Source organism: Canis aureus, chromosome 31 (assembly GCF_053574225.1).
Source record: "Canis aureus isolate CA01 chromosome 31, VMU_Caureus_v.1.0, whole genome shotgun sequence".
NCBI lineage: Eukaryota > Metazoa > Chordata > Mammalia > Carnivora > Canidae > Canis > Canis aureus.
The window spans coordinates 22,999,650-23,012,789 of NC_135641.1; the positions used below are offsets into that span (position 1 = coordinate 22,999,650).

A 13,140-nucleotide genomic window follows, 5' to 3' on the forward strand; every position below is an offset into this window, starting at 1 on the left:
TTAAAGCATTTTGTTTATTCATGAGACACAGAGAGAAAGAGAGAGAGGCAGAGACACAGGCAGAGGGAGAAGCAGGCTCCATGGCAGGGAGCCTGATGTGAGACTGGATCCCAGGCCTCCAAGATCAGGCCCTGGGCTGAAGGCAGGCCCTAAACCGCTAAGCCACCCAGGCTGCCCTCTCAGCAGAAACTTTACAGGCCAGAAGGCAGTTGGATGAAATGTTCAAAATGCTGAAAGAAAAACACATCAACCAAGAATATTGTATCTGGCAAAAGTGAAAATGAAGGAGATATTAAGGAGATATTAAGACTTTCCTAGATAAACAAAAGCTTAAAGGGGAGATCATTATTATTAGGCTTGCTCTACAAGAAATGCTAAAAGGAATCATTTAATGGAAATGAAGGGACAGTGGATAGCAACACAAAGCCATATGAAAATACAAGGTTCTCTAGTAAATGTAAATACAAATACAATAACCTGTACTATAATAATTTTGATGCACAGAATTTAAATGACAAAAACATTTTTTAAAAAGATAAATCTATTAATAGGTATAAAATATATAAAGAGCAATTTGTGACATCAGTAACAAAGTAGGGTGCAGAATTGTAAAAGAGCAGAGTTTTTGGATATGATTAAAGTTAAATTGCTATCAGTTTAAAATAGAATGCTAGATCTTTAAGATGTTTTATGTAATTGCAATGGTAACCATGAAGAAATTATAGATATACATAAAAGGAAATGAAGAGACTTAACACGTATCACTATAAAAACCAAAAAGCAAAGAACAAAGTAAAAAAAATACACTAAAGAAAGCCGTAAAAGAGAAAAGGAGGGACAATAAAGCTACAAGACATTTAGAAAACAACAAAATGGCAATAGGAAGTCCTTCCCTATTAATAATTAATTACGTTAAGTGTAAAAGAATTAAAGTTCCCAATCCAAAAGATATGGATTGGCTGAATGGATTAAAAAAAACCAAACAAACAATGAAAGATCGCAAATTGACAACTTTAAACTCAAGGAATTAAAAAAAGAATAAACTAAATCCAAAGTTGGATTAATAAGGAAGGAAATGATAAAGATCAGAGCAAAGATAAACAAAATAGAGAAGAGAAAAACAAAACAAAACAAAAAAAAACAACTAAAAATTGGTTTTTGACAAGATCAACAAAATTAATAAATATCTAGATTAAAGCAAAGAAAGAACACTCAAATATTTAAAATCAGAAGTGAAACAGGGGATGCTGCAACTGATGTTATAGAGATAAGCATGATTACAAGAGAATACCATGAACATGCATACATCAACAAAGAGATTAACTAGAAGAAGTAGATAAATTCCCAGAAACACACAACCTACTAATACTAAATCTTGAAAAGAAAATCTGAACAGACCAATTAATAAGTAAGGAGATTGATTCAGTACTTAAAAACTTCCCAACAAAAAAGCCCAGAATCAGATGGCTTCCCTGGAGAATTCTACCAAACATTTAAAGAAGAATTAATACCAATTCTTCCAAAAAAATAAAGAAGAGGGAACATTTCCAAGCTCATTCTATGAGACCGGCTTTACTCTAATACCAAGCTAGACAAAGACACTTCGATAAAAGAAAACTACAGTCCAATATCCTTGATAAATATTGATACAAAAGTCCTCAACAAAATACAAGAAAATGAATTCAAAAGCATTTTACATTAAAAGGACAATACAAAAAAATAAAAAAATAAAAAATAAAAGAACAATACATTATGACTAAGTAGGATGTGCTTCTGGAATGTAAGGGTGGTTCAACATATAAAAATCAATGTAATATACATTAATAGAATAAAGGTAAAAAACCACATGATCATCTGAATTGATGCAGAAAAAAGCATTTGACAAAAATTTAGCACCCTTTTATGATAAAAACAGTCAACAATCTAGAAATACAATGAAACTACCTTAATAAAACAAAGGCCTTTTGTGAAAAGCCCACAGTGAATATCATATTCAATAGTGAAAGACTGTAAGCTTCTCCTAAGATCTGGAACAAGAGAAGGATACCCACATTCACCATTTCTATTCAACTTAGTATTGGAAGTGCTAGCTAGAGTGCTAGTTAGAGCAATTAGGTAAGAAAAAGAAATAAAAGGCATTGAAATTGAAAAGGAAGAAGTAAATTATCTTCTGTTTGCAGATATGATGTGATATGAAGAAAACTCTAAAGATTCCACAAAAAAAATAAAATCTGTTAGAATAAACTCATTCAGCAAAGTTGCAGTATATAAAATCAACATACAAAAATCAAGTTTGTTTCCATACACTAACAATAAACCACCTGAAAAGAAAATTAAGAAAAAACACTTTCATTTTACAATAGTGCCGTAAAGAATAAAATACTTAGGAATAAACGTAACCAAGGAGATAAAAGATTTATATGCTAAAATACTACATAGGACTGGTGAAAGAAATGAGAGAAGACAAAAATAAATGGAAAGACATCCCATGTTCATGAACTGAAAGACTTAATATTGTTTGGATGTCCATACTACCCAAAGTGATCTACAGATTCAGTGCAATCCCTATCAAATTCCCAATGGCATCTTTTGCAGAAATAAAATAATTCATCTGAAATCTCAAGGGACCCTGAACAGTTAAAACAATTTTGAAAAAGAACAAAGCTGGAGAACTCACACCTCCTGATTTCAAAACCTGTTACAAGGCTACAGTAATTAAGACAGTATGGTAGTGGCATCAAGGCAGATAAATAAACCAATGGTACAGAATAGAGATTCCAGAAATAAACGCTTGCATATATGATCAAATGATCTTTGACAAGGGTGCCCAGATAACACAATGGGGAAAAGGACAGCCTTCAACAAATGGTGCTGGGAAAACTGGATATCCACATGCAAAAGAATGAAGCTAGACCCTTATTTTAGCCCACATACAAAAATTACCTCAAAATGGAATAAAGACCTAAATGTAAAACCTAACACTATAATAGTCCTAGAAGAAAATAAGGGAAAGCTTCATGACATCAGGCTTACCAATGAGACATCAAAAGCAAAGGCAACAAACACCAAAATAGACAAATTCAACATCAAATTTAAAAACTTTTGTGCATCAAAGGACATGGTCAACAGAGTGGAAAGGTAACCTAGGGAAAAGAAGTAAATATCTGCAAATCATGTACCACTAATCATAAAGGATTAATATCCAGAATATATAAAGAACTCCTACAATTCAACAACAAAAAAAATCAGACAACCCATTTTAAAAATAGGCATAAATTAGATACTCTCCAAAGATGATATACAGATGGCCAATAAGCACATGAAAAGATGCTCAATATCACCAACTATCAGAGAAATGTAAATAATCTGAGATACTATGAACACAAATTATTACCACACATCCATTAGTTTGGCTACTACCAAATAACAGAAAATAGCAAGGACTGGTGAGGATGTGGAGAAATTGGATCCCTTGTGTACTGTTGGTGATATTATAAAATGATATCATTGCTATGGAAAACAATAATATGGAGATTCTCAAAAAATTGAATAAAACTATCATGATCCAGTAATCTCACTTCTGGGTATATATCCAAAAGATTAAAAGCAGGATCTTGGGGGGAAAAAAGCAGGATCTTGAAGAGATATTTGTACACCCATGTTCATAACAGTACTATTCACAATAGCCAGAAGGTGAAAACAACCCAAATGTACATCAGTGGATGACTATACAAAATGTGATATATGCACACAAAGGAATATTATTCAATTTTTATTTTTTTATTTATTTTTATTTTTTATTTTTTTATTTTTTATTTTATTCAATTTTAAAAAGGAAGCAAGTCCTGCTGCATGCTACAACATGGATGAATCTTGAAGACATTATGCTAAGCGAAATAAGCCAGTCACAAAAAGACAAAATACTGTATGATTCCACTTATATGCAGTCTCTAAAGCAGTCAAATTCACAGAAACAGAAAGTAAAATTTTAGCTACTGAAGGTTAGAGGGAGAGAGAAAAGGAGAGTTGTTCAGTGGGTATATAGAGTTTCAGTTTTGCAAGATGAAAGGTTTTGGAAATCTGTTTTTACAATAATGTGACTATATTATTGAGCTGTAAACTTAAAAATGGGTAAGTAAAATAAATCAGAGAAACACAAATACTGCATAATCTCATTTACATGTGGAATCTAAAATGAAACAAGCTCATAGATACAGAGAACAGATTAATGGTTGCCAGAGGTGTGTGAGGGATGAGGTGTGTGTGCAAAATGTGTGAAGAGAGTCAAACTTACAAACTTCCATATAGGGCAGCCCCGGTGGCTTAGCGGTTTAGCACCACCTTCAGCCCAGGGCATGATCCTGGAGACTCAAGATCGAGTCCTGCATCAGGCTCCCTGCATGGAGCCTGCTTCTCCCTCTCCCTGTCTCTCTCTCTCTGTGTCTGTGTCTCTAATAAATAAATAAAAAATCTTAAAAAAACCTTCCATACAAAATAAATAAGTCATGAGATATAATGAACAGCATGGTGATTATAGCTGATAATACTATACTGAATATATGAAAGTCCCTAAGAAAGCAAATCTTAAGTCCTTGTCACAAGAAAAAAAATAACTATGAATGGTGAGGGATATTAGCTAGACTTATTGTGGTGATGATTTCACAATACATACAAATATCCAATAATTTTGTTGTACACCTCAAACAAATATAGTATTACATGTCAATTATACCTCAACAAAAAACACGATTAGGATGGTAAATTTTGTTTTGTGTTTTTTACCAGAAAAAAAAGAGTTCAAAAAAGGAGGAACAAGGATGCCCTCTCTTTCAACTTTTGAATATTTTCATGTGGGGGCAGAAGGTCTGAAATCACTATAACCATCCTGTTATCATCAGACCAGTATCAGACATCCCAAGGAAGACAGAACAGAAAGAAAAGTGGTGGGTCTGAGTCTGTGATTCAATTGACCTTGGAGTCATCCACCTCAGGACTTCTTGTTATGTGACAGAATAATAGTTTCTTATTGCTTAAGTGACTTGTTATATGTTTTCTGCTAGTTAGGACCAAAAGCAATCTAACATGCATTCCTACTATACACAGACACTTGAAGAAACACCACCAGAATGGAACTTTCAGAGGGGAGGGTTTTTGTAGGCTTTGTTCACATAGAATACTGCCCAGCACATGGTAGGTGCTTAATAAATGCTTGATAAATGAGTAAAAAAGAAAATTTAGGATTATTCTTCTACATCCTCTAACCTCCTGCTCATCCCCCTCAGGATTCAGCTGAAACATCACTTATCAGGGAGAAAGAAGTCTTCTCTGAATCCCCCAAATGTCTTCCTGCTCTCCTAAAACCTTGATGATGGTCCTTCACTTACATGCAGTTATTTTCGACTCTCACATGTCTCATGGCTGTGCTTGATGACCTCCTGGTGTAAGTGTTTAGCGAATATCTCTCCCACTGGATCATTAGCTCCATGAAAGTAGGGTCTGGGTCCTGTTTATGGCAGTAGCACAGCACTTAGCACAGTGCGGCACTGAAAAAAACTGATTTCAGAGATATTCAACCTCTATGTTGGCCCTACGTGAAAACTCAAGAATTTAATTTACACATCAGTCTTTTGGATTATTTAGAATATTTGAAATTGCTTGTCCTGAGGCTGAAGGACCAGGAAGGGTGTTATTTATAAAGTTCTCAATAGCTTGGTTGAGGGAGGAGCTTATTCAAATTAAGCCATGGCATTTGGGAGGTTTCAAAGGCCTCAAATAGAATAATTCATAAGTAATAAATTCATAAGTTAGAGTCGCTTATGAAATGTGAGAATAGATTTGCAATGTTTTGCTTTTAAGGACTATTTTCATCTTCTTGGTTTTATTTTTTATTTTTCTTTTAATCTTCTTGGTTTTAGAACACTCTTATTCGACATTATTTGCTAAGTTAATTTTATATTTGATTCATCCCTCACTGCTTCTCTATAAAACTGCTGCCACTACCCATTAAGTGGATTTTTGCCAAACTGACAGGGGAACTCCTTTTATCATCTATTCCATTATCACTAATTCATTTATAACACAAAGTCAATGGGTATAGTAAGAACTGTATCATTTGAATTGGTACAACACTCAGGAATCCTAAGAAGTATTTTGTAAAAAAAGAAAAGGAGGGAAGGAAATGAAAGAAGAGTAAAGTAGCTACTTGGATAGCAGTTTCTCCTACTTAAGGAAAATTTAAGAGTGCAATATGGTGGTACAAACCTTTTCCAGAACAATAAATGATGGCTTCAATGACAACATACATTCCATGCAAATCTGCACTGTCCAGTATGATAGCCATTAGCCATAAATGTGACTATTTAAATTTGAATGAATGAAAATAAAATATTTAGCTCCTCCAAGGCAGTGGCCACATTTCAAGTACTCAATAGCAACATATGGCTTATGGCTATCATATTGAACAGTGCAGATACACAATATTTCCATCATTGCATGGCCTTAGAAGCATGTATCTACATGTTTCTACCAGTTAATTCTTAGTAATGAGTGATGGAACCATTCAGATGACCAAAAGAAACATCAAAGTGGAGAAACAGTCATGTCATAAACATAAAAGATCTATTTCCTACTGTATTCTCCTAAGGAACAAATTTCTTAAAAATAATCTGTCCCCTGCTCCCTATATCGAGTAATAGAATTAAAGGTTTTAAAAAATTTGTGTTAAGTCAATGAGAACTTACTCTGTTCTCTGTTAAGTGATCTGGACATCGTATGCACACTTACAGTTTGGTCTCATCAGCCTCTTTCTGCATGATTTCAAGAATCATGCGGCATGCTTCAGAGGTCCCCTCTGGGGTGGCATGGATGGTGACAGGCTTCTCTGCAGCCCCAGAGTTCTCCTTTCTATGGATGTCTACCCTGTAGGGAAAGAATCAGGAGCCATAACACAACGTCCTCTGGGACAGGATCCTAGTCCCGAGAAAGCATCTCACGGGCCAACATACAGCAAGGACACAGACAATGAAGTGTCATTAGCACGTTTGCAACCAATGCCATTCTTCAAGACGGTGGCAAGCAGTGCAGGAGGTCTTATGCCAAACTTGAATTCTTTGCAGTTCCATTTAGAAGGGAATATTTCTTGCCGGAGTGCTGTGGGACAAAGGCACCAAGCCAACTTGGTAATGAAGCCAGTTTGGCAAATGAAGTATTTTGTGTAGTCTTTCAAATGATCATAGAAGCGAAGGGTAAAGTGAGTGGGGTAACACTGCACACTGGCATGGTGCCAGTTTCTGAACTGATTGTAGCTTTTAAAAGCCATATGTTAATCCAAATCCAAACACCAAATTCAAGCAAGCTTTATATATTTGAGTGTGGATTAAAAACAGAGGAATGCCCTCTCTGCTGAAGTTTTTGGTTTCCTTGCCACTGGCAGCCTGCCTTCTTCCAGGCTCTTAAAACTAATGGCTCAAAAACTTGATGACTTTATCAGACTTCTTAGGGTAGTTGTGGCCCTACTTATTTTTGTTATTTTTGAAAATCACATAATTGATTATATCCCTTTTTGCTTTGGCTGTTAGAAAGCCAAGATTCAAGTCTTTGGCCTATTTGCAAAAATTGGGCACATACTTTGAGAACTAAACTTCACTTCTCTTTAAACTTGTTGCATTTTTAAAGCCACTTTAAGAAATTTTTGGAACAAAAAGACATAACTAAAAATCACTTTTGCAGTGAAGCAAACTTAGAGGGGAGAAAAGAGCTGATTTTAAAATAAATGGAACAGCAGACAGTACTTCCCTCCTCTACTGGCTCATCATTTCACTGCTATGACCATGAACTCTGGGACTCATACATATAAGTGCCCATTATTTGGCAGTAACTCAGACACTTTGAAGAAAATAGTGTTTTCTCTTTCAGGTTACAAGACACTCAATGAATGACGTGAAAAAAATGTGCTAGGCATGTAAATAACCCCTGTTTGTCAGCAACTTGGCGTTTTGCAATTTAAGTGCTTTCACAGCAATTATTTCTTTCAATCTGCCTGACTGTCCTAATTCTAACAATAATCCTGGTTTATGGAACAAAGTTGATGCTCTGGGAAGTTAATTTTTTCCTAAGATCATAGAGCCATTAAATGGTAAATCCTGAATATGGGTCTTTGTGTCCTGTGCTTTCTTCATTGCATCATGCTGTGTTCTTAAGAACATTCAAAAACCAACAATCCCACAGGTCATTTTATCCACTGCAATTCCTACTACTCCCTACAACTACTACTCCTATTCAATCTCCTTAGAAATTAAACATAAGATTAATGTACTTCATTTCTTGATCAATATAGCAGACCTATTCACTTCTTTTACGTAGCTAATTATGAGATCACCTAAGCGATCTCCAAGGATGACTATGACTCAGGGCTCCAACTCAAGACAGGAGGTAAAGAACTAAGAGATAAGTGGTTTCTGGGATCCCACAAAACTCAGCCCCATACGTCTAATGTTTTAGAAATTGATGTACTCACAAGCATAAGTAAGATTATGAGAACAATTCTCAGCTGTTAAGTCATTTGTACCTTCTTTATGAAACTTTAGTATTTCAGGGTGTGACCTTTAGGCTACTGGCAGGAGAGCACATTAAATCCCAAGCTTTGTTAGTTGGTTAGTTCTATTTTAAGAGCTACCATCCCATACAGCACAGCACCCCCACCCCCCACTGCTGATGCAAGCAACAGCCACCTGAGGATGACTGGGACCCACCAGCATTCAGGAGCCTGTCAGAAGGAAGCAAAGGAAGCCCCGGAGGCACGTACCGGGACTGGGTCTGCTTAGTGATGTTCTTTATGGTCAAGCCCTCTTTTCCGATGATGGCACCAACAAACTGGGTGGGGACCAGGATCCGCAGCGGGAAATCAATCTGTCTGGCCTGAGAAGAGCCCCCAGGGGCGTGGCCTTGCTCCCGGGAAGAGTGGTCCCCACGCTGGGCTCGCTGAGGGGGCGTAGGGGAGCTCACCTCTTCATCCGGGATGTAGGAAATCTTGAAGGAGTAGTTCTCAAACTGATGCCCGCTTAGCTTCTCGATGGCTCTGCAGGAGCAGGTGAGCTTTGTTAGAGAGTGATGTCAAAGAGGACGACCCTCAGGCCAGGGGATAGGTTCATTCAGTCTAGTTTACTAGTTGCCAATGTGAACAGCATTAATCCTCCCCAAGGATACAGTGGTGAACAAGGCAGATGCCAGCTCTGCTCCCTTAGAGCTTGTGGTTAATAATTAAACAATTGCAATGTACAGGCCTTGTCACACCTGATATACAACTATGCATTCTGCCTTTTTTCACCACCCAAGGTGTATCCCCCTCAAAAAAACTCTATAAATATTGGTATTAAATTATGAGTCATTTTTTTCTCACTTTGCTTTTTTTTCTCATTTTGATAATACATATTATTGAAAATTCAGAAATAGATATGCACAAATAAGAAAAAAACCTAGTCCATCCTATATCTTTCTTTTCTTAAATATAATTATCATTTATAAAACATGGATTAATAGCATATAAACTATTTTTTAATCTTTAAAAAACAGTTAATACTCTTAATGTTTTCTTTTTTTTTTCCTGAAGGGATTTTATTTTTTTATTTTTTAAAAAAAGATTTTATTTATTTATTCATGACAGACACAGAGAGAGAGAGAGGCAGAGACATAAGTAGAGAGAGAAGCAGGCTCCATGCAAGGAGCAGGGAGCCCAATGCAGGACTCAATCCCAGGACTCCAGGATCATGCCCTGGGCCAAAGATAGGCGCTCAACTGCTGAGCCACCCAGGTGTAATCTAAATGTTTTCCAAGTCATTAAATGTCCTACAATTTAGTTTTTACTGGATGTTTAACATTCTGTTGATTTATCATAGCTTTTGCAACTCATTCCCTGATGTTATACATATATAATCTTTTATTATTATATATAGTGTTGCCATGGGCATTTTTTCAACTCCAACTGCATACTGGACAAATTCTTAATGGAATTGCTGGGTCAGAGAGTACATGCAGAAATCTGATATTATTAAGTACCGCTCAGTGTGCTTCTGGAAAGTTTCAACACTTACTATTCCATAGCAGTTAAGAGAGCATTTGTTTCCTTGAGTCCTCATATTATTTAAAATTATTTATTAATTTGGTAGGGAATACACAATATCTCACTATTGCATTTTTAAAATTATACAGGAAGTGGAACAATTTTTTCACAGGTTTTTTGCAGCATATGAAAACAATAGCCTTATTCTCCTAGGTTAATGTTTAGGGTTTGTGAATTTATTACAAAGTAGTATCTTTGAATTCAATAAAAGCAACAATCATATCATGTATGGAGGTCCTAGCTAAGTGGCAGCTGGACACAAACTACAACAGTGAGTTGCTGATCTATATCCTGCTTATGTACATGTGGCTGAAGTCAATAGCAAATGATCTATTGCCTTTTTCAATGCAAAATTAATTTTTTTAAGACTAGTGGTAGGAAGATGAGTTAAATATATCATCATGTGTGTTGAAACCTTGAAAAATAATAAAGCTATAATTCTGGGATGTATAACCAAGGTTATGCCACATCCACGAAACATGGCCATGTTTGACCATAATTCTAGTTACAATGACCTGACAGGCATTTCACTTTAAAGACCTCCTACAGGGCAGCCCTGGTGGCTTAGCGGTTTAGCACTGCCTTTGGCCCAGGGCCTGATCCTGGAGACTTGGGATCCAGTCCTGTGTCGGGCTCCCTGCATGGAGCCTGCTTCTCCCTCTGCCTGTGTCTCTGTCTCTGTCTCTCTCATGAATAAATAAATACAATCTTAAAAAAAAAAAATAAAGACCTCCTACAAAAAGAACTTGGTTTTTTTTGTTGTTGTTATTGTTTTTAAAGACCCAATTCTGGCGCAGCGGTTTGGCGCCTGCCTTTGGCCCAGGGCGCGATCCTGGAGACCCGGGATCGGATCCCACATCAGGCTCCTGGTGCATGGAGCCTGCTTCTCCCTCTGCCTGTGTCTCTGCCTCTCTCTCTCTCTCTGTGACTATCATAAATAAATAAAAATTAAAAAAAATAAATAAATAAAATAAAGACCCAATTCCATGTCCATTAACCGCCAACGTCAAAATTAACCATCAATGAAGCAATATAATCATAAATAGGGACTAGGAGGTGAACAGAAGTTAGGAAAAAGAACCCAAACCAGGCAATTTTTTATTAACCACTTCCAGACAATTCTCCCTGCTGCTGCTGCTGTCATTGAGATGGATCCCCTTTTTAATATTACACAGAGGAAATTATCTCTTCACCAAGTGTGGAGAGAAGTAGATTGGTGCTTCTTGAGGTGCATGGAGGAAGCTCCAGGTAAAAGAAGCTCCCACTGGTTGGCAAAGCAGAGTCTGTGGAACATAGTGTCAGAGAACTGGTGCCTCTATTCCCGACCATGTCAAGACACAGCACCCACCTCAGTTTTGATGCCATGGCTCAATATTTTTCAAGATAAAGACTCTGTACAACCAACAAATGGACATCCTGGATAATGGTATAAATGCCCTCGAGCTCCACTGACATGTCAAAAGTAAGTAGCAGAGATGTCCTAGAGCTCCTCTGGTGTGTCAAAGATAAGGATCTTTTTGGAATTCAAAGACAACCCTCCAAAATTTTATTTTATTTTATTTTTTAAAGATTTTATTTACTTACTTATTTATGAGAGACACAGAGAGACAGAGAGAGGGAGAGACACAGGCAGAAGGAGAAGCAGGCCCCATGCAGGGAGCCCGATGTGGGACTCGATCCCGGGTCTCTAGGATCAGACCCTGGGCTGAAGGCGGTGCTAAACTGCTGAGCCACTGGGGCTGCCCACCCCCCCAAAATTTTAAAAGGAAAGTAGTCCAAACCCACTTACATCTTTGCTTCTTCTCTTGTTGCATATGTGACGTTGACAACGGCAGTTTCTGTGTCTGTGTTGACTAGGAAAGAAGCAAAAACTATACTGTCATAGGAAAAAAAAAGCTGCCACCCTCTAGCTCAATGTAAACAGACTAACTTGAGAAAAGAATGAACAAAAAATTCATCAGTCTAACTGCACAGTTATCTGAATCTCTATCTTTATTCACGTGCATTCATAGTAAATAGTAATCAACTGTATATGCACATTTGTAATCAATTGTATATACAACTCAAAGCTACATTTTCACTTATAAATACTATTGTATGTGCACATGTTTGTATTTTTCATTTTAATGTCTATGTAAAATTTAAGTAAATGTGCCATGATTTCTGCCTAACCATTCAATTGTTGACATATGGGTTATTCCCAATATCTGCTCTTCTAAGTAGTGTTGCAAAAAATCACCTTTACTGCAAACATCATTTGATTTATGTTGTTTTATGAATTACTCTTTAGGCCAAAGTCATGAAAGAAAAATAACTGGATAACAGAACATAACGCTTAACGCATATTTTTCAGATTATTTTCTTAGAAGTATATATCAATTTATTGTACTACTGCCAAGGTATGAGTTTTAATGTTATGTTCTGCCTTTATTTTTAAATAACTGTATATATGAATAAAATAATAAAAGGTATTTTAATTCTTCATTCATTCTTAGAGTTGAATTAATATTTTTGTTTCCCTTTGACTGAGCTCCATGACGGTGAGTTAAATCTAATAATTGTATATAATAAATAAAGAAAACTGACAATTATAACTTACTTGGCTGAAGGAGAGAACTCTAAGAGTGACTAAATACTAAACTCTTGTGAGCTGGCTTACTCTGGTTCATAACTGCTTGCCTCTTCTTCTAAAGTCAGAAGTTAAAAATAAATTTAAAAGGCAAGATAAAGCTTTCTCAATCCAAGCCAGATAAAGGTAATTCCCAAATCCTGGTTTTCCCAAAACAAGTAGCCATGACTAAATCAGATCCTCCCTTTAAAAAACTTGTAAGCTATTGGGAGACTTGGAGTTAACAACAGGAAGTTAATGATAATTCAAGAAAACCATGATAAAGCTGCTTTCCAAAGTAATAATAAAACCCTGTAGTGTAGGGATTCCTAATCCTAGATCCGTGTTAGGGCTTTAGGAATTCTATATAAACTCACACCCCCACCCCCACCCCGACCAAAGATTCAAATGTGTG

The 13,140-nt window shown here is 36.4% G+C and overlaps 1 protein-coding gene across 5 annotated transcripts in view; it reads right to left on the reverse strand.

Moving 5' to 3' along the window:
* Positions 1-13,140, reverse strand: part of IGF2BP2 (insulin like growth factor 2 mRNA binding protein 2) — a 154,766-nt gene that overhangs the window by 25,610 nt on the left and 116,016 nt on the right. For all 5 annotated transcript variants that reach the window (XM_077879971.1, XM_077879969.1, XM_077879973.1 and 2 more), the window contains 3 exons: positions 11,907-11,970; positions 8,804-9,076; positions 6,784-6,918 (listed from right to left, as the gene is read on the reverse strand). In XM_077879971.1, the coding sequence (XP_077736097.1) occupies positions 6,784-6,918; positions 8,804-9,076; positions 11,907-11,970 (472 nt within the window). The remainder of the gene's footprint in view (positions 1-6,783; positions 6,919-8,803; positions 9,077-11,906; positions 11,971-13,140) is intronic.